The following is a 20,104-nucleotide window of genomic DNA, read 5'->3' on the forward strand; positions in this document are numbered from 1 at the left end:
AGTACAGTCAGGCACAGTCTTGCAAGTGATTTATTAACGGGGTGGGCAAGTGTTTATCATTGTTTCCTCAACCATGTGACACAATCGCCTTTTGCTTCAAGCAAAAGAAAGGGACTAATGCAAAAGTTTCCTACAGGACACTGATGGTGTCAACCCGATTAAGAGATAGACCTGACTTCTCTCAGACGTTGTTCCTGCTCTCAGCCTCTCCGTTCTGCTATTGCAGAGGGAAATGCTTTTACTCCCCTCAAAATTTGTCCCCAGGGTCACTCAGTTGGCTTAGTCAGCGTACACTATTTCTAGCTCTGCCCTGCTTTATGAGCAGAGGGAGTTTGTGGAGTACGGGTGCCATGCGAAACACGACGGCAGGCTGGCCCACCCTCGCGGGACACCTCTCCACGCTGCTCTTCCACAGACAGCGTTGCCGAAGGGCTGGAGGGCTGCTGGTCATCCCACAGTTCCGAAAGGGGTGAGGGATGCAAAGGAAGAAAGGATGCTGTGCAGAGGGTTAAAAAAAAAAAAAAAACATTTTAACCTTTATGCCTGAAATTATCTTTTAGATTTCTATTTTGCTGAAATGAAGGCTTTTTTACAGGTTTTTTAGCTATCTTGTTACATTTAAACAAATTGCAAATTCATGAAGTGCCTTTGCGCAGTGCAATTTTCCTCCCCTCTCCCCAGTGCCGGTTGCATTTGCAGGTTGCGTTTAATCCCTTTGTCTTGGGTGGGATTTTCCAGTAATAGATTGTTTCTGCCAGAGATTAAGATATCCTCATTTTCTCTCCTTACTTCCCTCCTGCACCACCTTCGCTTACTCTGTGATGAGCCAAGTTTTTTCTCTGCTAAAGGAGTTTCTGAGGTTGCCTTCAGAGCATGCCAATGTTACTTCCCTGCATTGTGCTGGTAGGAACTGTTTCCTTCCGGGGAATAAGGGACAAGTTCACATCCCAAACTCCAGGCTCCCACATGGCAGCACATTACAAAGATCATAGATAGAGATCAGTCAGACGCTAATAAATAAGAATAAGGTTTCCAGAATCTCCAGTTTAAAATGTAAAGGTTTCCAGCTGCTTCATAATCCCTTGCTGAAAACCAGCCAGAAAACTCCCAAAAAGGGGCAGACAGAAACTCCCCTCAACATGGGGAAACCCCTCCTGGCATGAAGGTGGTGTAAGCATTTCTTTCTGCTGAAAGGGCATGGGAGGACCTAGCTGGCACGATGGAGCACATCAGAGCAGGAGGCCATGCAGCAGGGAGCGAGAGTCTGCTACAGCAGCCACAAATAACCTAGTTTAAAATGGCCTTGAAGTTCCAGAGTTGCTCAGCCCCCCCCCAGCCCTCAGCTGGCCGAGGATAAGTGCACTCCAGCTCTTTCAGCTAATCTCAAGGTGAACAAGGTATGAATTTAACACACCGGGGACTGAGCCTGCAGCTTCAGCCTTAATTCCCTCTAAGGGCTGCTTTACCTTAAGATGCTAATACACTTTGAGGTAAATGGTGAACTCCAAGACAAAGAGCTATTCCAGATCAGCTGCAGGAGGCAGCGTCCAGTGGGTAACCCTCCATGAGCTGCACCGTGCCAGCGCTGGCCACAGCAGCTTGTGCCACGGTGATCCAGGACAGAGATTTACCAGCCCTTTCGGTAGCAGCACCTGCTGAGGCACAGGTACTTCTGCAATAGGTGCTAACGTCATGTATTGCTGTCCTCCTGCCTGCATTCAAGCCCGCAAACACCCCTAATCTTGTTATCCCAGACTAACATGCTTGTGTGTGTCAAAGCCTGAGATTATCCTATTCCGCCCAGCTTTCATACACTATGGAAACAGTTAAGAGCAAATAGCTGGAAAGCCTCCATGTGTAAACAAGCTTTCCATCAAGAAGACTTTTACAGTTCATTTCAAGGGGACTGAATTGTAAAAAAAAAAATAAAAAAAAGGAATCATGATTTCAAACTGCTAAAAATGTTGAAAGGTTTGGATTTTTTTAAGGGAGGATCTACTTTCCTCCTCAAACTTAAAAAGATGCCTTTAACAAATCAGTCTGTCAAGGTAAATACCTTTCAGGCCTCACTCCTAAGACTTACCAACATCTAGTGGTTTTGAACACATCTTTTTCAATTCCAAAGGACTATTTGAAATGCTTGACTCTTAGCTATTTACATACAGAGCAAGCTGTTCATTTACATTATGTGCTCACAGCGTGTAAGCTCAGTCCTTCGTAAAGCAGACTGTTCAAGAAGTAAAGTATCTTGTTTTCCACTCATGTAATACCTATTTCAAAAAAAATATAACTAAGAAATCCTGAGGTTAAAATCTATGCTAAGGAGTCTTTTAAAGGTAGAATAGGTCTGATTCATATTTATGGCGGGACAACTTTACATCAATAAAGGGATATTAAAGCAGTTAAATGATCATTTACTATCATTTAAGGTAATTCTGTGCTGCCAGCATAAGCGGTATAAAAAGGTGAAATGCAAATAAGAATCAGTCCCAATATATTACTTTGAAGTGGTCCAAATTATGTTTGTAATGTCCCATTTTGATGTTGATTTGCCCTTTGGCAAAAGCCTCCTATAGAGAATTTTCATAGCATCTTTAATGCCATCATGCTCCTTCTTGCTTCTTGTTGGAAGAGTTATAAAAATATGTCAAAGTCTGTGGGCCACAAAAGATTAATGGACTTGCAAGAAACTCACTTGACTAGATTTTCACATGACTTTCTTGTTCGTGTGCAGTAATGGTTCCAGCTGTGAGCAAGATGTGGTCAAAAAGTACAGCTGTTGGTTATTCTTTGAGAGGATAAATCTGTTTTAATTCAGTATCACATACCCTACATTTTGAAAAAGGCATATGGGATTCTGTCACACCTCCCTCTCAGATTCTCCTCTGAACTGCTGCTATTCAGTTACATAATAGCTGGTTTTCTTCACTGTCGCAATACATACAAACCCAGAGATCAATCACCTTTTGGCAGGAGAATTATCCTAGCAGGGGAATAGGCCAGTGCTGCAGAGGGATCCCACCAAGTGCTGCTCATCCCTACTTCCCTTCCTTCCACCAGAGCTGCCAAGCTACAGTTCAAGCACAAAGAAGTGGACAGATTGCCGGTCGCTTACTGTGAGCTACTGTATCAGCCCCCTGGGAACTTTAATAGAAGTGTTGAACTATTCTGTCTTTCACTGGGGCAGATCTGTTGTCCGTATGACTAACGAACCTATCCTGATGCTACAAGTGTCTACTATTAATTGGCTAGCAGGTCTATTATTAATTTTTATGGGTCCCTGGGAGAACCGTTGGAAGAGACATAAGAATAGACAATAGAGATGGCATGTTTAAGGAGCCCATAAAATAAGAGCACTCTGAAACGCCTTGCCTTTGACCTTCAATCTCATTGTTGTGATTGTCCAAGAAATATATTAACACAATCGCTTTTAAGAAAACAATAGGAATCTAGCAAGAAATGGCTAACTGAGAGCAGGTTACTGGTCAAATCTTGCTCAATTTCAGGGGATTCTCATTAACTTCTGCATGGGAAAGAACTTCATTTTTATGCTACACCATGCTGTCTGTGAGGCCAAAGCCAAGGAACACAGGCACGGCCAAAGCATATCAGACTTAGGCTCTTTGCCAATTTCCTGGGCTATATATTTCAAATGGAAGTGTAAGAAATTCTTTATTAGATGGTGCTGTGAAATTTAGCTCTGCTTTGAAACTCTCCTTCTAATTCCAATGTTCAGAGTTGGCTTCAGACCATGAAGCAAAAGGCTTTTGTCACTCCCTGCACTTTAGAATTACAATTAAATTCTGGATATTTTCCTTATCTGTTTCAGTGTCCAGTTCTCTTTGAATTGTGCTCAGCCTTAGCAGCATTTGAGGGAAGCAAGTCCTCCCCATATCATGAGATTTTTTTTCCTTTGATCTGCATTGAACTTCACTGGATATTTCATTGTTCTCAGGCTATGAAATGGAGAAAACAGAATATTGTAATCTTCCTTCTCTGGATTCTTCACCCATTTACATACTTCTCCTGTGTCTTCTGCTATTTATTTTTATTCAGATTTGAACAATACCAGTCCTTTCAATCTCTTTGTGCTATGTGCTCATTTATGCCGTGTGATATCTTCAGACTGATGTGATCTATCTACCACTGTTCTCCTTTCTTGTGGTTTGAATACCACACGGGCTATCACAAGCTTTCCATGATATAATCCTTTGGGATTCATAAGATTAATTTTGTTTTACGTTTTCTAAGACCTTTTCTGAAGTTCTGTTTCATGGCTCTGATGTCAAAGCCATGCAATATAGCTCTCCCTAGGCCTCCTTGACAATGAAAGACTATTTTTCACGAACTTAAAACCCTTTAATTCATTTCAATGTCACTCCATTTCTTTAAAAAACTCGCCTTGATTTTCAGATGTCCCCTTTTGGGCAAGATGTCTTTGATCACGGCCCCGTTGTCTAGAAAAAAAAAAAAAAAAAAAAACGTATACCGAAGAAAGAAAGATAATGGATTGCCTTTCTGCACCCACAGGCGCACAGGCCGAGTTCTGCTTCTTCAACATTTTGAGCCCAAAGAGAGATTATTTACCATGACCTGCCCCTTTCCTAGAAAGAGCTAGGGTCCTCCAGGAAACATGTTTTCTGCACATTGAATTCCTGTGCCAGACATTATCTGTTTAATTAATTTGTTCCCAGCAAGGATGCCGTATTCGTGACAATGTGGAGCAGACCCCTCTGGAGGCCCGCGGGAGGGAGGGGGGAGGCAGCCGCGATGGGGCAGATGAAAGGAAGGAGCGAAGAATGAGGGCTCAGCTCAGAGAGATGCCACAGCACAGCTGAGGTACTGACAGGCGGAGGAGAGGGGCAGGAGCTGCCGCCGTACGCTCAGACCTCTCTGCTGACAGAAGGAAATTTTCTAGGGGCCAGAGGGGAGAGGGCACAGTGTCTGCAATGCAGGAATCCAGTGAGCTGAGTTAAAACTGTGTCTGGGTGCGAGGACCCGCCAAACAAGGACACAGCAGGCAAGGAGAGAATGATGGATGAACTGTTTTTATATCCATTCTGTCTCAACTGACTCACCTGAGGTTTCCTCTGTGTTGATAAAATGATTATTCTAGTTTACTTTCCATTAAAATCTGGCTTGTGAGTTCAAAACCTTTCCAGTCTTCCCTGAGCAGCTCGCTACGTGGAGGTCTTTGCCTCTTCAGACTGGAAGAACTCCACCTCAAAGGTCTGGCCAGCCGCAGGTCCCAACGCACTTCCCATATTTCTCCATATTTTCCCACAATAAACAAAACGCATTCTAGGGTTGCATTATCTTTCCTGGGCTTTTTTAATAACGGGCAAGAAACACAATTCTTCCCCCAGAGCTGATATTGATGGGAGCAGAGCCCTTTGTTCTTAGTTCATACTTGCACAAAGCATCTCATTAAAGTAAACCTAAGTTATTCCTTTCATAAGGCGTGAGTCATGCCTGAGAAAAGACTTCAGGATTTGGTCACATTGCTGTGGGAAGGGTATTGCTCTACTGGGAGTTGACATTGCTCAAGGTGAGGTAAAGGTTCATACCAACGGGGTAAGAACCAAAAGCTCAAAAGATTTCAAACTGCTTCTGAAAATATGAAATGCAAGGGATTTATGTGCTATCTTTGTATAATCTTTCCATTCAAATTCCAAGTCCTATTGAAGAAAATAAGCTACTATGTATTAAACCTTTGGGCAGAATTGAAAAGAAGCTGAAAACAAGATATGATCTCATCCTGACCATAATACCAGACTTCCCTTGTTTTACATGGAGCTTGTTTTGAAGCTTATTTTGAGTTCATTTGGCAATCAGCCACATTTGTCCCTTTTCCATCGCAATTTGTCCATTTCAATGCTGCCATCTTGTGGGCCTACTTAACTGTCTGGAAGATGCTGAAATAAATTCCTTACTGAAGCCACGTACTGTACATTTCACCAGAAATCCTTTCCTGCCAAGGACATTCCGTTGGTGTTTCTGCCCTTTCTTATTTTTGTCCAAGTCTTATTCTGAGTTGTTGCAAAAAGTTGGTTATGGTACAAATAGATATTATCGATGAGCAAATATATCTGATAAGTAAGCTAGAGCTTTCCTTTTTGAGTCATATATGTTACACTACAGTTACCAGCCAAAGTGGGCAAATCAGAAGAATTAATCTAACCACAAAAAAATCCCAAAATATGGGTCATAAAGAGACAAGAAAGAACCACATCATTTACTAGAAATAGTCATTCTTCATCTGTTTCCCAGCAGGGCTGCTTTTGCTATAGCTTCTCAGAGTTTCAAGTAGGAAGGGCTCTGTTAATGGTCAAATGCATGCATTTGGTTTTGAAGTACAAAATCTGAATTGTGCAATTAATAATCACATTTTGTTCCTCCTTTTCCCTCTTTCCCTGCAGAGCTGCCACTGTACAACTTCAACTGTGCTTTTGGCTGGGGATCCCAAAAGACTTTGTGCCACTGGGAGCACGACAACCAGGTGGATTTAAAGTGGGCAATCCTGACCAGCAAAACTGGGCCAATTCAAGACCACACAGGTAATCATGAGTTCATGATTTAGCCACTTTGCGTGGGAAGAGGTTGTTCGGTTTAAAATCAACATGCCTTCCAAAACCAAAGGAGAATAAACTACACCTAAAATCTGTAGAGTCTCAAAGATGATTCTCCAGGCAACCTAACCCATTATATGTAGTCACAACTGACCATAATTGTCCTTTCTGTTGGGGAATAAAGATAATTTATTGTCAGGAACTGAAAATACTCCCTTCTCCTGACTTGCCTTTGGATAACCACCACCTAGGGTAGAAAAAAATCTGAATGACCGAATATTCTGCAAGTATCATTTACCGAACAATACAGTCATAAACAAACCTTACGTTTTTCCTGTTCGTAGTTACAGGGGCTGCCCACTACAGAAAGGTGTTGCAAGTGAAACTTCCCAGATGGATGTATTTCCATGCCCTCCTCCTCTCCAGCAGGAGTTGGAGATTATAGCCATCCCTTCTCTCACACACAGTTTTTCCAGAAATATTACCCTGGGAAATTGATTGGTTGGTTTTGTAGTATCTAACTCATGGCTCTGCATAATTAGGCAATAAATATGCTGCTGGCTAGTGGCAAAGGGAGGGTGCTGCGTGACCTGCACAGCCTCTCACTTTAGTGTTCTCTCTTGCATACGTGCAGATTAATCAAATGTGTTGAGATTAATCCCCCTTCCCACTTCTGCAACCCCTTTGCCTAATGAGAATGACAAGGAAATTAGACAAAATTGGACTTTTTACATTCTGAGACACTTTCAATTGAATCTTAAGACAAGTACAGTAGTTTCAGGGAAAAAAAAACTTATAATACTTTGACTATAAATGGCATTGTACAAATAAATGGCATCAAATTAACTAAATGCAGTTAGCTGAAATGAAGGCTGTAATGGTGGAAAAATTGATGTAGAGAAAAGTGAAATGGCTCAGTAGGATCTGACATTGAAAGGAGGTTAAAAGCTATGTTAGCCACAGACTGACAAAATCTAAAAGGCATGCATAAGTAAAGCTCTAATTAAGACAATGAAGACAGAGTTCCTGACCCAGCACTGCAATAATATTCTGGAAATGAGAGCTATCTGCACTTTGCCACCAAGGATTATAGAGAGACTGAACCTGTCTTCAATCAAGAGATGAAGAAATGATATTCTTCAAATGAGATTTTGTTGTTTCCGCTGGGCCCTGCTAGTGCAGAAGACTTATTTGTTCCATTAGCTGTAACTTCACTAAGTCTTACAGGCAGCCACTTTTTCTCCTTACTGCACTAACTTTCAATATTTTCCAAAATTTTCCTTCAACTCTACGGGCATCTTCACCTGCCAGGTTTGCCGTTCACCTGCCAGCAGGTCCAGAATGAGTGGGGTGGGTGTGTACAAGGACCACAGGCAGTCTGCATGGCACTGCTGTCCCAAACAAGCCCCTCAGTGTCACCACTACACAGCAAGGTGACCCTATATGTTGGGAGAACCGCAATGAGCAATTCCCAGGCATATCTTGCTCTCAGCTGCACTTGAATAAAGCTGAAGAAACTCCACAGAAGTGATCTTCAACAGCAATTGCTTTAAGACAGCAGGATATGCTGTATGTCACTTCAAATTATACATGTTATGATTAAATCTGGCCAGAGTTACATCCTCCAACTGAGACAGCCATCATAATGCTGTGATTACTTTTCTTTTTTCCTCCCTTTGGATTTTCCTATCACCTTTCTTTGATGAGATTTGCACATGTGCTGCCCTCAGCACAGAAGCAAAGTTGGAAAGAATATGTAGGCACTGCTGCTGAAGAAGTTGGACAAGATGTAACTGCAGTAAGATTTAAAAAAAGAAGAAAAAAAAAAAAGGCCTAAATTATTTTTGGCAATTTAATATCATCTTCCTTTATAAAATTCTTTCAAAGACCAGATACTTCCACATGCGTATCGGCCAGGATACCTCTGACTGCCCACAGAAAAATCCAAATAAAAGAAAACATCCTCGTCTCCTGTTAGAAGAAATATTTCCTTTTCTCATTTATTAGCCCCACTCCTTCCAACCACTGGGTTTAACCCACTCCTCTTTGTTCACCTTTTACTACCCTGCCCTTCTTATACTTCCCAGGGTGGCAGTCCTCATCTTCCCTTCTTCATTGAGGCAGGACTATACCATTACAGTCTAACAAGTCTCAATCATACACTATTTCAAATGAAATTCAAGAATATCATATCTAAGCAAAGACCAATGCTGATAAAACATCACCCTTCCAAAACATCTGATTTCTCCTCTTTTTACTTTTGTTTAAGCATCGGTATAAGCAGAGATATATATACTTATTTCAGCATTTGAGAGATAGTATTTCTTATTTCAACTCTTTTCACTTTACTTTTGTATAAGCATTGGTATAAACAGAGATATATGTACTTATGTCAGCATTTGAGAGATAGTATTTCTTGTTATTACTTTTCTCCTTCCTACTTTCAAAGTAACTTTATACCAATGCCAGTAAATGCTGTCTCCATCCTTTTGTGTGAGTGCATTACACATGCCATCTATTCTTACACAAACCGGGATGAACTTTGTATTTTTCCACCATAATTCTCTGCAAAGAAGCTGTTCAAAAGCCGACTGGAATGGATGCCTGGCTGGTGTAAATCAGAAGCACTTCTCTGTAGTCAGTACCTTACTTAGCAATTTTCTGTTACCAAACTAATCACACTCCCACGGGCCTCTCTCCCAGTATGATTAAGCAAGTGATGTTCCAAGTTAACGATATTAGGTGTTCAGATTTCAGTGTGTATAAATCCATTATGCTTTTTCAGAAAATACCAGCCATAATCTTAGTCTTGGAAACGGCTCACAAATATACAGAACCCGATATACTATTACAAAAATCAAGGGAATAACTTTGGCACCGTTTGTGATAATGCTCAGACCCTACTTAGGAGCACTGTTTAGATCTCAGTTCCTGATCTCCGACCATGGCTGTTCAAAGCTATTTTATCCTCCAGTGTTCTTCCCGTTCTAATCTTGCCTCCTCGAGCACAGATTACTTTAAACAGAGATTAAAAATAGCTCTTTGCACAATTAGTGTAGAGTAGGCCCCAGGGATTTCGCTCTAGCCTGCTGCACTAGGGCTGGCTCTCTTCAGGAGCTGCTCGCTGGCTAACAGAGTATATGCTGTCCCACCAAACATACTTTTGCCTCCTTCCCTGAGCAAAAGCAAATGCTTTGTGTGTGCCATGTAGTGAACACGTTACAGTTCACTCTCGGCACAAAGCGTCCCAGTGAACAGCAAAGGAGACTGCCAGAAAAAATAATAAAATCATAGAACGGTTTGGGTTGGAAGGGACCCTTAATGGTCATCTAGTGCAACCTCCTCTGCAATAAGCAGGCACATCTTCCACTAGATCAGGTTGCTCAGAGCCCCGTCCAACCTGACCTGGAAAGTTTCCAAGGATGGGGTATCTACCACCCCTCTGGGCAACCTGGGCTAGTGTTTCACCACCCTCATCGTACAAAAGTCCTTCCTTATATCTAGTCTAAATCTTCCCTCTTTTAGTTTAAAGCCATTACCCCTTGTCCTATCGCAATAAGCCCTGCTCAAAAGTTTGTCCCCATCTTTCTTATAAGCCTCCTTTAAGTACTGCCAGGCCACGATAAGACCTCCCCAGAGCATACTTTTCTCTTAAACAACCCCAACTCTCTCAGCCTGTCCTCATAGGAGAGGGGCTCCAGCCCTCTGATCATTTTTGCGGCCCTCTCCTTAGAGCACATCAGCTTTCCTAGAGCTCCCAAACCAATGCCCTCTGACTCTCTTGGTTGTGAGGCTTGACTCATCAGCATGGAAAGAAAGCAAAATGATCAGGGGTGGTCGGGTCTTCTTAGGTAAACAAAGAAAATTAAAACTGGTGGCTATTCCTAACACAGTCCTTCTGTCACAGTAGGAGATGGCAATTTCATTTACTCGCAAGCTGACGAAAGCCAGAAAGGCAAAGTCGCCCGACTGCTGAGCCCCGTGATTTACTCGCAGAACTCTGCCCACTGCATGACTTTCTGGTACCACATGTCTGGCGCACATGTCGGCACGCTGAAGATCAAACTGCGGTACCAAAAGCCAGATGAATATGACCAGGTGCTGTGGACCCTAAGTGGGCACCAGGCAAACTGCTGGAAGGAAGGACGCGTTCTTCTTCACAAGTCTGTGAAACACTATCAGGTGAGCTTGGCTGCTCCTCGCTGAACTAACAGAGCTGAAGCCAGTAAGACCTTGCTGGTCATGTTTTATACACCGCATCAGAAGATGTCACTAAAGGATTTATGTAGACAATATTATGCCTACGGATGCAGTGCTGTTGCTCTGACAGTAATAATAGAGGCATATTTCATGGTACCTCTGATGACAGTGATACAAGCAATTTGTTATCGTAGGCCAAATAAATACTTTAGAAATCATTTTTCATCTGTCTCAAAACTGCATCCTTGCCACCGTTTTGCTGCTGATGTAAAATTCTTTAATGAAGTTATGACATTATATAAATTCACATTTGTGTATATAAGTTCATAAAGGCATGCGGTGTAGATTGGCAGGCCACAATCAACATACATGTAAATGTGGCATCATGACAAGTGAAGATGTGTGTTAACAACTAATGAAGATATCCTGAATGCTGCAATTGTGTGTTAACACGAAAACAATGTGAACGTTATCTTATTTTGCCAGGTGGTTATTGAGGGAGAAATTGGAAAAGGAACTGGAGGAATTGCTGTGGATGATATTAAAATTGACAACCACGTAGCACAAGAGGATTGCCGAAGTAAGTATGAATAGCAAGAACATATAGAAATCTCATCCAAAACATTATTTCTTTTATTTTTATAGCTGTTTTCATCTGTGAGAAAGGGATAGATAATTATTGACTGTACAGGAAGTTTTGCACTGAAAACATTCTGATCTGGCCCATAGCTTTATTCATCGTAAGTGCCACTGCTCTCATCTCAGTACTGCAGCAACTACAGTCTTTTGGATCAGAACTGGCACCCTACTGACATGGGCCACTGCATGTTCACATTCTCACATCTCTCCCCATGTCTTATATTGCTGCCCTCTTTAAATTTCTCTACTTTTCTTAATAATCTTCCCTGTTTTAACTAATGCTCAAAATCCAATTTTATTTCTTCATCCTTTTTAGATCACTTACTACCAAGCCTACTTGAATTTTATTTTAAAGGACCATATCAAACCCTTACAGGACACACACATAGGGCGAAACGGCCCCTTCTCTGTCCTCTGCTGTCCTGTAATTCTGAGTTTGCTCTGACTCATTTGCTGTAGTCACCAGCGCCCAGACATGTGGGACAGAAAGTAATGTTAGAACATGGTCTTTTCCACATCTGAGCCAGGCTATTCCTGGAATGCTATTTGAGTCCTTTTATTTCTGGCCAGTCTTGTGTTATCCCAGTCACCGCTGATCATATGTACATTCCCTACTGCATGTAATTCGGCAGCAGCAACCCCAGATGAAGACAAGCAACTGAACCCTCTCCTTCATGATGAAGATGAAGCGATGACTTTTATGTAGGAGAGGGAATAGAACTGAGAACCCTCAGCATTAGGAAGGTAAACTTAAACCACGCGAGTTGGCAGCATAACTGAGGGCAATAACAGAGGGTGTTCCTCACCTTCTGTAGCTAATATGCTTTTGAGGGTCACATGACAGACTTCAGCTACATGGTAATTACACTGCAGGATGAGAAAACTGTACAATCTCTTTTTATCACACAGTCCATCTTCTGGGGTTCATCATGTGCCACCGGACCAACAGCTACCAGCAAAGAGAGGCAGGACACACTGCTTGGTCCTCCTGCAGTGTCCTCAGTGCCAAGAAAGGTGCTGCAACCACAGTGATGGTATTTACCTGACTCCAAAATGAGAGAAGAAAGTAACTTCTTTCCTACCTCCACATGTTTTGGTTGTTCAAACTGAATGCTGAGCAAAGATTTTGGCCTGTGGGAGCTAAAGCCAAAAGCTCAGTCTGAAGCCCAAACAGAAGTGGTCTCGCTGCAGTCAGTGAAACTATTCTTGTGATTAACTATGCCTACGCTGATGAAGTGTTATGGAATTGGGCTCCAAAATTGTAAATAGAATGAATGAGATGCTAATTCATCACACTGATTTTCTCTTTCCCAGGCATGGAAAACCCCCGCTGATAACTAAAACTGCCAAGACTGGGCGGAGAGGACTTTTAAAATCTTTCTTTTTTCTCCATTAATTTTCAGAACCCATCATAATGAACAGTTCTGTCAAGCTGACATAATGATGCTCTGACACAGGAAAATCTGCTCTACCATTATTGCCAGCATGATAGTCAATCAGTGTTTGTAACCCTAATAATCAATGTCAATTCTCTTTGCTTCATTAGAATCAACTGATGTGGAGAATGAAATAGATGAAGAAGAAGACCCAGAAAGTAATCAAACAGGTAAAAATTGTGTTATTGTTAAAAAGGAATTAATTTTAAAGTGTATTTTCATGTGAATTTGTGTATTATATTTATTTATTTATAAATTAGTTCTCTAACTGCTTATCGTATTAGGGCTTTTTGATTTATTTAGATGAGATGCTAAGAAGGCTTACATTTATTTGAAGGATGTAATAGTTTTATTCTTCTATGTCACATAATCTTATGGACTTTGTATTATTTATACCTGTCTCAGACCTTCCAAATTCTATAGACATGATTTGTCACATTTTATACATATATATGCATGCACACTACAGCTCCTTAATTCTTTGTTATCTAGAAGGCTTGTCCACAGCTGAAGAAACAGCTATCATTATATCTTACAATTTATGACTTGCACAGTGTCTAGGTAATTAGGCTCGAAACTCTTCAGGCTAATTGTTTCACAGACCTGGCTGAAAATGTCATTTTATGACCAGTCTACCAAAGCATTGTCATTTTCAATTATGATAGCTGTAAATGGATCATTAAATGGATCGTAATTGTCATATTGTCCCAATAATAAAATATACTTGCATTTTTTCAGGCAATGAGCTTAATTTTTTTCTGTTGCAGTCAACAGGACTGCTATCACTGATTTTAGTGAAAGCAGGGTTTGTCCAAAAAGACCTTTTGGCTTTTCCTGCAACAATTAGCAGGGTTTGCAAGCGTATTGGATCTCTTTCATAAACTGAAAGGGTTGAGGGAAAATATAGTACCCAGAGAATATCTTATACATGGGGGCAAAGTGCTCTTCTGTGTCAGTTCTGTCACTATTTCCATTTCAAGATCCAATCCTGAAGTCAGTGAAGTGGAGATGGATGCAAAATGGCTGAAGATTCCCAACCAAAGTCTAAGGTTATAAACATTCACACTCAGCTGAATAATATTTAATTAACATTTTTGAGCATTGCAAGCTGGCAAAATATAATCAAAAGGTCTGGTTAGTCATTCCCAAGACTCCCACTTAATCCAAGACAGAATCAGACCCCTGCTAACATGCAGCAGATTCAAGGATTGGAGAACAGTATGAACAAATCACCAACCATTTGGGCCACACTATACTTTTCAGCTATTTATGTCTCCCTCCAAGAAGCTAGGTTTCCAAATTATGTAGCAACTTATGCCAAAAACTTGATGCCCTCTCTCCAAATTTCCAACTCATCAAAGTTGTAACTAGAATCAGTCCTGAAAATTTTGCAATTCTTTATTCCATTTCAGGGTTTACGCCTCCATACCATACAGGCGAGGACTACGATGATAACATCTCCAGGAAACCAGGCAACGTCCTGAAGACCCTAGATCCAATCCTTATTACCATCATAGCCATGAGTGCACTCGGCGTGCTTTTAGGAGCCATCTGTGGAGTTGTCCTGTACTGTGCCTGTTGGCACAATGGGATGTCGGAGAGGAACTTGTCTGCACTGGAGAATTACAATTTTGAACTGGTCGATGGTGTAAAACTGAAAAAAGATAAACTAAACACACAGAATTCATACTCGGAAGCATGAAGGTGTAAAGCGACTGGAGAAGTTTCAGAGAATCGGGATGGAAGGACATAGCTCGGTCGTGCTGGGGAACTGTTGATCTTCTTTTACTGTACAGGCTGAAAAGTGCATTGATGACACTGAGCCAAGCTTTTCTCAGGAGCTTCAATGAGTGTGTAACCGACAAACATGGACAACAATCTGTGTTAACAATCTGAATCATGTACAGTCTGCTTTTTCTGTTGGTTTTGTTTGAAATAATCAAATGCTGGTGTTGAGACCAAGTATGATTGACTTATAGTTCATTTTGTCTTTCTTTCTCTCCCTCTCTTTTGTTTTCTGTTAATGGATAATTTTGGTTTTACTGTGCAAAATCCAAGATGCTGTCACAAAACTTATTCAGTGGGGTCCTTTGGATGGACATGCTGCCCGTAGCTCAGTGCCCAGAAAATATTGGAGTAACAGCAATTTAGTGGACTCCTGCACCTGTATTTGTGTATAATTGCTCGTGTTGTGCATAGGCAAAAGAAGGGTTAGGATGTTTTTGAAAGTACTGCTGCATCAGTACCGATATAGTGTGTCAGCTCTGTTTACGAAGCAATACAGTCAAATTTTATCGATGTTTTTCAGTGTTGTACTAAATTTTGTGCTTGTGAACTCCATGAAAGAGTATGTGCCATCATCAGAGACAACTGGTAACCGAGTGTACTGCCTAAAAACTAAACAAAAAAGTCCTTGGCACTGGCTAGTGTATGTCCTCTCAAGTGCCTTTTTGTTTGTACTGCTTCTCATTGTGTTAACATTAACTACAGCTCTGCTTCTCTGCAGTTATGCCCTAGTCTTTAATCATATTCTGATGGCTCACTGACTAAAGGAAAAGTATATAAGTATATTTTAGTGTAAGAAAGTAGCCTCAGCAAGGCAAGGGCTAATCAGATTCGACAACCTGGCTCGATTGTTCTGCTTTCTGTATTTCAACTTCATGTCTCTTGACCCTTTTGTATAAAGCTGCAATATCCCCTTTTATTGTTCTTTCATATAGAATGTATTTTCAAATGTAAAATCTGTCTCCCTCTCTCTTCCCTTTCTCTTTCTCTCTCTGAGTAGATTGCATAAGCATTTGCCATTGCCAAGGAAAGAAAATTGCAGCTTTAACATGCTGGTAATGGCAAAGGATTTTATTAGAGTTTGAGTTAAAAAACAAGGGAAAATTTTTAACTTTACCCTCCAAAGTAGAACTTTGGGTTTCTTCTTAACAGCAGAAAGTGACAGTATCTTTTTTCCTGAAGTCATGAAACGTACCTTTTATCCTGAACAGCTTGCCTGTTAATTACACCAGGGAAAATGATTCCCTTACTGAAAAGATTGCCTTTAAAATGAGAAACTTTCCTCCTCCTGCCCCTACCTGAACCCAGAGTTCTGTTCTCTCAGTAAACGTGTATTTTCATGCTAATCAATGCTAATTGGGCTTACCCATGGGTACCGAGGGCAGAATAAAATCCCACAGTGTATGTAGGGTATGTTCTTACCATCCTGTTATATCCAATTGGCATTTCATACCAGGAGGTTTCTGCTTGACCAGAGGTGCAGACAGTGACATATTCAGTGAGCTGAGTAGTGTAAGCTGTCAGAAAAACGTGTTTGACAATTACGTGGCCATTCTTTAATATTTTAGGACAAATATTATTGGACAAATAACAATCAACAGCCTATGCAGCTGGTCCAACAGGGTAAAAAGAAACAGGAGTATGTTTCCCACAGGGGTCCATAGGAGGAGGCGAGGGGCTGGAGGGGTCGCTCCCCTCCTGCAGGTGCGAGGGGACCCCCCATGTTTTCTGCGGTGACCCACACACAGCGCAGCCATAACTGGGGAGGCAGCAGCAGAAGGCAGCTTTAACCTTCCCCTGGGAATCTACCAACCAGCAGATAAAACCGGTGCAAACATGGGGAAAGGAACGTCCTGCAAAGTGCTGAACTCGTGCTTTTCCTCACTGAATTCCCTAAGCAGAGTCAGGGAAGCCATCGTGACTTTCTGAGTTATTCTTTTCCAAAATTGCTTTTGTAGTAGAGCAATGAAGTATCCTGTCCAGGATTAGGACAAAGAAGGGCTAATTCAGCCTTGAATTACTAGAGCAACAGAATCTACCACTGTTTATCAATTAAATGTGTTGAAGCATATCATTTCACCAATATGAGCCATAAAACAGAAAAACATGTTGAAAATCCACCAGTAAACTAGAATTGAAGAAAAGGGAGGGAAACTGGAGATGAAAATATAAGCTTGGAAATTGAAAATATTTTAAAGGAAGACCCAATAGAAAAAACTGGACAGTTGTTACTTCAAAGGAATCCTAAAGGCAGAGACCATAGGGAATATTCAAACACCCATTTAGATGCCTTAAATTGGAAGGGTTACCTCCCCAGGCTCTAGACCCTGGGTCCTCCAGAAGGTAAGACAGAGCACATAAGGCCTGAAAGTTAGGCCTAAAAGTTAGTCCATGAAATGTCCCAAGTGACAAACTCACTTTGGCAGAGGCAGAATTTTCATTTGTACCCAACAGTGTAATTTGACCATAATGGTATCGCAGCAGCTAGTTAATTAACCCAAAGAAAAAAAGGATTTTTCAAAACTATTTTCAGCATACCACCACCATGTGATTCAGGTGTTAGGGTCTGTTCTCCTTAGCTGACAAACTTCTAGTCCACTAACCTGACTGTGAGTTACATGCATATATTGTCTTGAAGAGAAAATCCCATTGGGGAGCCCAAGCCCAAAAGCTTTTTAAATATTCCCATAGATTTCATAGATTCTGGACCAGCTCTCGGTCTTGATCCATTTGAACAGTAGAGCTGGTGGTTGGTGATTTTTTTTCTTCTTTTAAAATACTGAGAATAGTGAACGTAAAAAGAAATATATCTCCTTTGGGGTCTTCAGACCTTACTATGATAATGAGGATCTAGCACTGAAGATTTGATTTCTCTGAAGGTAATAGAATGAAAGTTGCCCTTCAATAAAGGAAAAATGATACTGCAACTTTACATTGAAAAGTATCTTGCACTGATAAATATATTTAAAAAAATTATATGTTTATAAAGTTATTAATTTGTAAAGGCAGTGTTACAAAATGTTCAGTTTATATTGTTTTAGATTGTTTCATAATTTTTAAAGTGTAAAATAACATATTTTTTTCTTTATTGAAAAACTATAAAAATCTTCTGTAGTAAAATGATTTCATTTTACTGGTATATTATTGCTTCATGTTTTGTACCATCATAAAACTTTGTGCAAATTTTTTTTACAGAAATTTTTATTTTCTATGACAATATGACACTTGTAAATTGTTGTTTCAAAATGAACAGCGAAGCCTTAACTTTAAATGACATTTGTATTCTCAGACACTGAGTAGCATAAAAAAAAAACACATAGAACTGAACTGTAACTTAAATTTCCAAACTATGACTACTACATTCCAAAGAAACAGTTGAATTAAACATTTTCATAAAATATCCCATACCTGATGTATTTTATTATACTAAAATGGATTAATTTTATTAAATGGCTGGTTTTATTTAGAATCTTGCAACAAGCAAAATGTTTTAATCATGGTTACATTTGTTGGTAGGTAACTCCAACAAACAGACACCTTGGTGGGATCGTTCATGGTTTTAGGATGGAGGGATTCATCCTCTGCCTGCTTAATTCTCTCTCCCTGCTGGAAAACACTCCCACTATATACTTAACTTTTAGCCGAACAGCAGGGGTTTAAGAGGACAAATCTGCCACCACTGCTCTTAGGTTGTAATTCACCTTGCTGCCATGGAAGTCCAAGCTGCAAACCCTATGTAGGTCATACACACGCCTTGTGACTTCCACTTCAGGGGGTGAGTTTTACTGGGGAGTAATGTCCACTTTTGAGACATTGCTCCACCATATCTTTGCTCCAGTAGTAAGGTTTGTACTAATGAGGTCCCTGCAAATTTCCACTGAAGTCATCAGGTCTTAGCCAACTGTGGCCAAATCTCCCAATGCAGTGGCTGACAGGAGCAAATGCTGCAAGGGCAGACCCGTTGGGCTTAATTCGGCATTCAGTTGGGTGCCGAACTCATCTGTGGAACAGATGATCATGGGTAGGGAGCCCCTCAAGAAATTTGCATCCAGACCAGAAGCTTTAGATTGCACATTTTCTGGTTTATGCAATACTTAAGTATTTGTTTCTTTTTAATACTGAGCAGTTTGCACATTAAGATCTGTCAAATCCTTTCCTTATGTTGCACACATGAACAATGCACATACTGTCAGTTTGCCATTAGGTTCAGTACTCATGGATAAACATTTTAGTTCAGCTACTTTACTATTCCTGGGAAAAGTATTATACTTATTACCACATATTTGATGATTGTTACACTTGAAGAGAAAGTATCACATCTTGTCTCCTCGAGAGAGCAGCATTGCGGGTACCTGTTTAAAATATGAGATGGAACTACGACGCATCTGAGCAAAACTTGTCTTTGTGGTCAGAGTAGGGACAGCTGTCAAAAGACTGCTATGTTGTTGTCCACATAATCACTAAATCCAAATTCCTGAAAAATTTACTTCATTGCACTCTGTTTGCTTCTGTGATAACCAGCCACGGGGCTCTTTGAGGGAAAATAAATGGCAATGGAATTAATTAGTGCAAAAAAAGAAATCTATAAAGTGAATCCATTGAGGATGAAGTTCAGAAAAGAGAGACAAGTATTTTAAGAAAATTGTCTTTCTTTCATTTAGGGGAAATGAATTAGCCTAGAAGCTAACAACTACTTAGGACTAAACCTTCAGTTTTCCACACTAAATAGACTGCATAAAGGAAAGACATAAATCATGCAATGGGATCTGAATTACATTTCAGAACATAACTTGTAAACTTGAAAGAAAAAGAAGAGCAGATGGAAATGACAGATGGGTCAGCTACAGACAAGTAGTGCCAGCAGTGCATAACTCTGAGGTTCAAGTACTAGGGTCACGGTCAGTAAAAAGGATATTTGGAAGGTAGAGGCAAGCAAACCCTATTACTATTTCACCAATCAAACATACCAGCCCTGAGCCAGCAGCCACATAGCCACAGTGCTGAGCCAAATCCCATTTCTTTGCCTTTTGGCAGGACGTAAAATGCAATTACACAGCAAAAGGCAGATGTACGGGAGAGGCAGAGGCCGCACAGCTGAGGTACGGTTGGGTAAGGCCCACTGGCATCACGGCAACGACAGTAGTGCCTACCTGTACAAACCTGCCCGCTAGACCAAAGCTGCCAGTCCCAGTGGAGATGAAGGCTCCTCAATCCTCACAAACTACTTTTTATGAGGTATATGAGGACTTAACAGGTGCATACCACTATAGCTCTAAAATCGGCCCTCGTTAAGTCTTAGGTACTATTAGTCCATTTCTAAGTTAATTCTCCCAACCTGCTTTCCCAAAGTCAAATGTAGAAGTCATTTTTGATTTCCAGATCATGACATTAGGACATTAGATCCCAGAAGTAATAACTTTTCCATTCCTTAATTGTCCCGTCCTTTGCAATGCATTATGCCTAACAGAATATTGG

General features: G+C 40.8%; 1 protein-coding gene across 1 annotated transcript in view; it reads left to right on the plus strand.

Moving 5' to 3' along the window:
• The window catches only part of NRP1 (neuropilin 1), a 114,841-nt gene extending 96,762 nt beyond the window's left edge, over positions 1-18,079 (plus strand). The window contains exons 13-17 of the mRNA XM_082498929.1: positions 6,420-6,557; positions 10,477-10,751; positions 11,256-11,349; positions 12,955-13,014; positions 14,257-18,079. Coding sequence (XP_082355055.1) covers positions 6,420-6,557; positions 10,477-10,751; positions 11,256-11,349; positions 12,955-13,014; positions 14,257-14,546 — 857 coding nt within the window. The 3' untranslated portion in view covers positions 14,547-18,079. The remainder of the gene's footprint in view (positions 1-6,419; positions 6,558-10,476; positions 10,752-11,255; positions 11,350-12,954; positions 13,015-14,256) is intronic.
• The last annotated feature ends 2,025 nt before the right edge of the window (positions 18,080-20,104 follow it).

The sequence above is a fragment of the Vanellus vanellus genome (assembly GCF_965231255.1).
Source record: "Vanellus vanellus genome assembly, chromosome: 2".
Classification (NCBI taxonomy): domain Eukaryota; kingdom Metazoa; phylum Chordata; class Aves; order Charadriiformes; family Charadriidae; genus Vanellus; species Vanellus vanellus.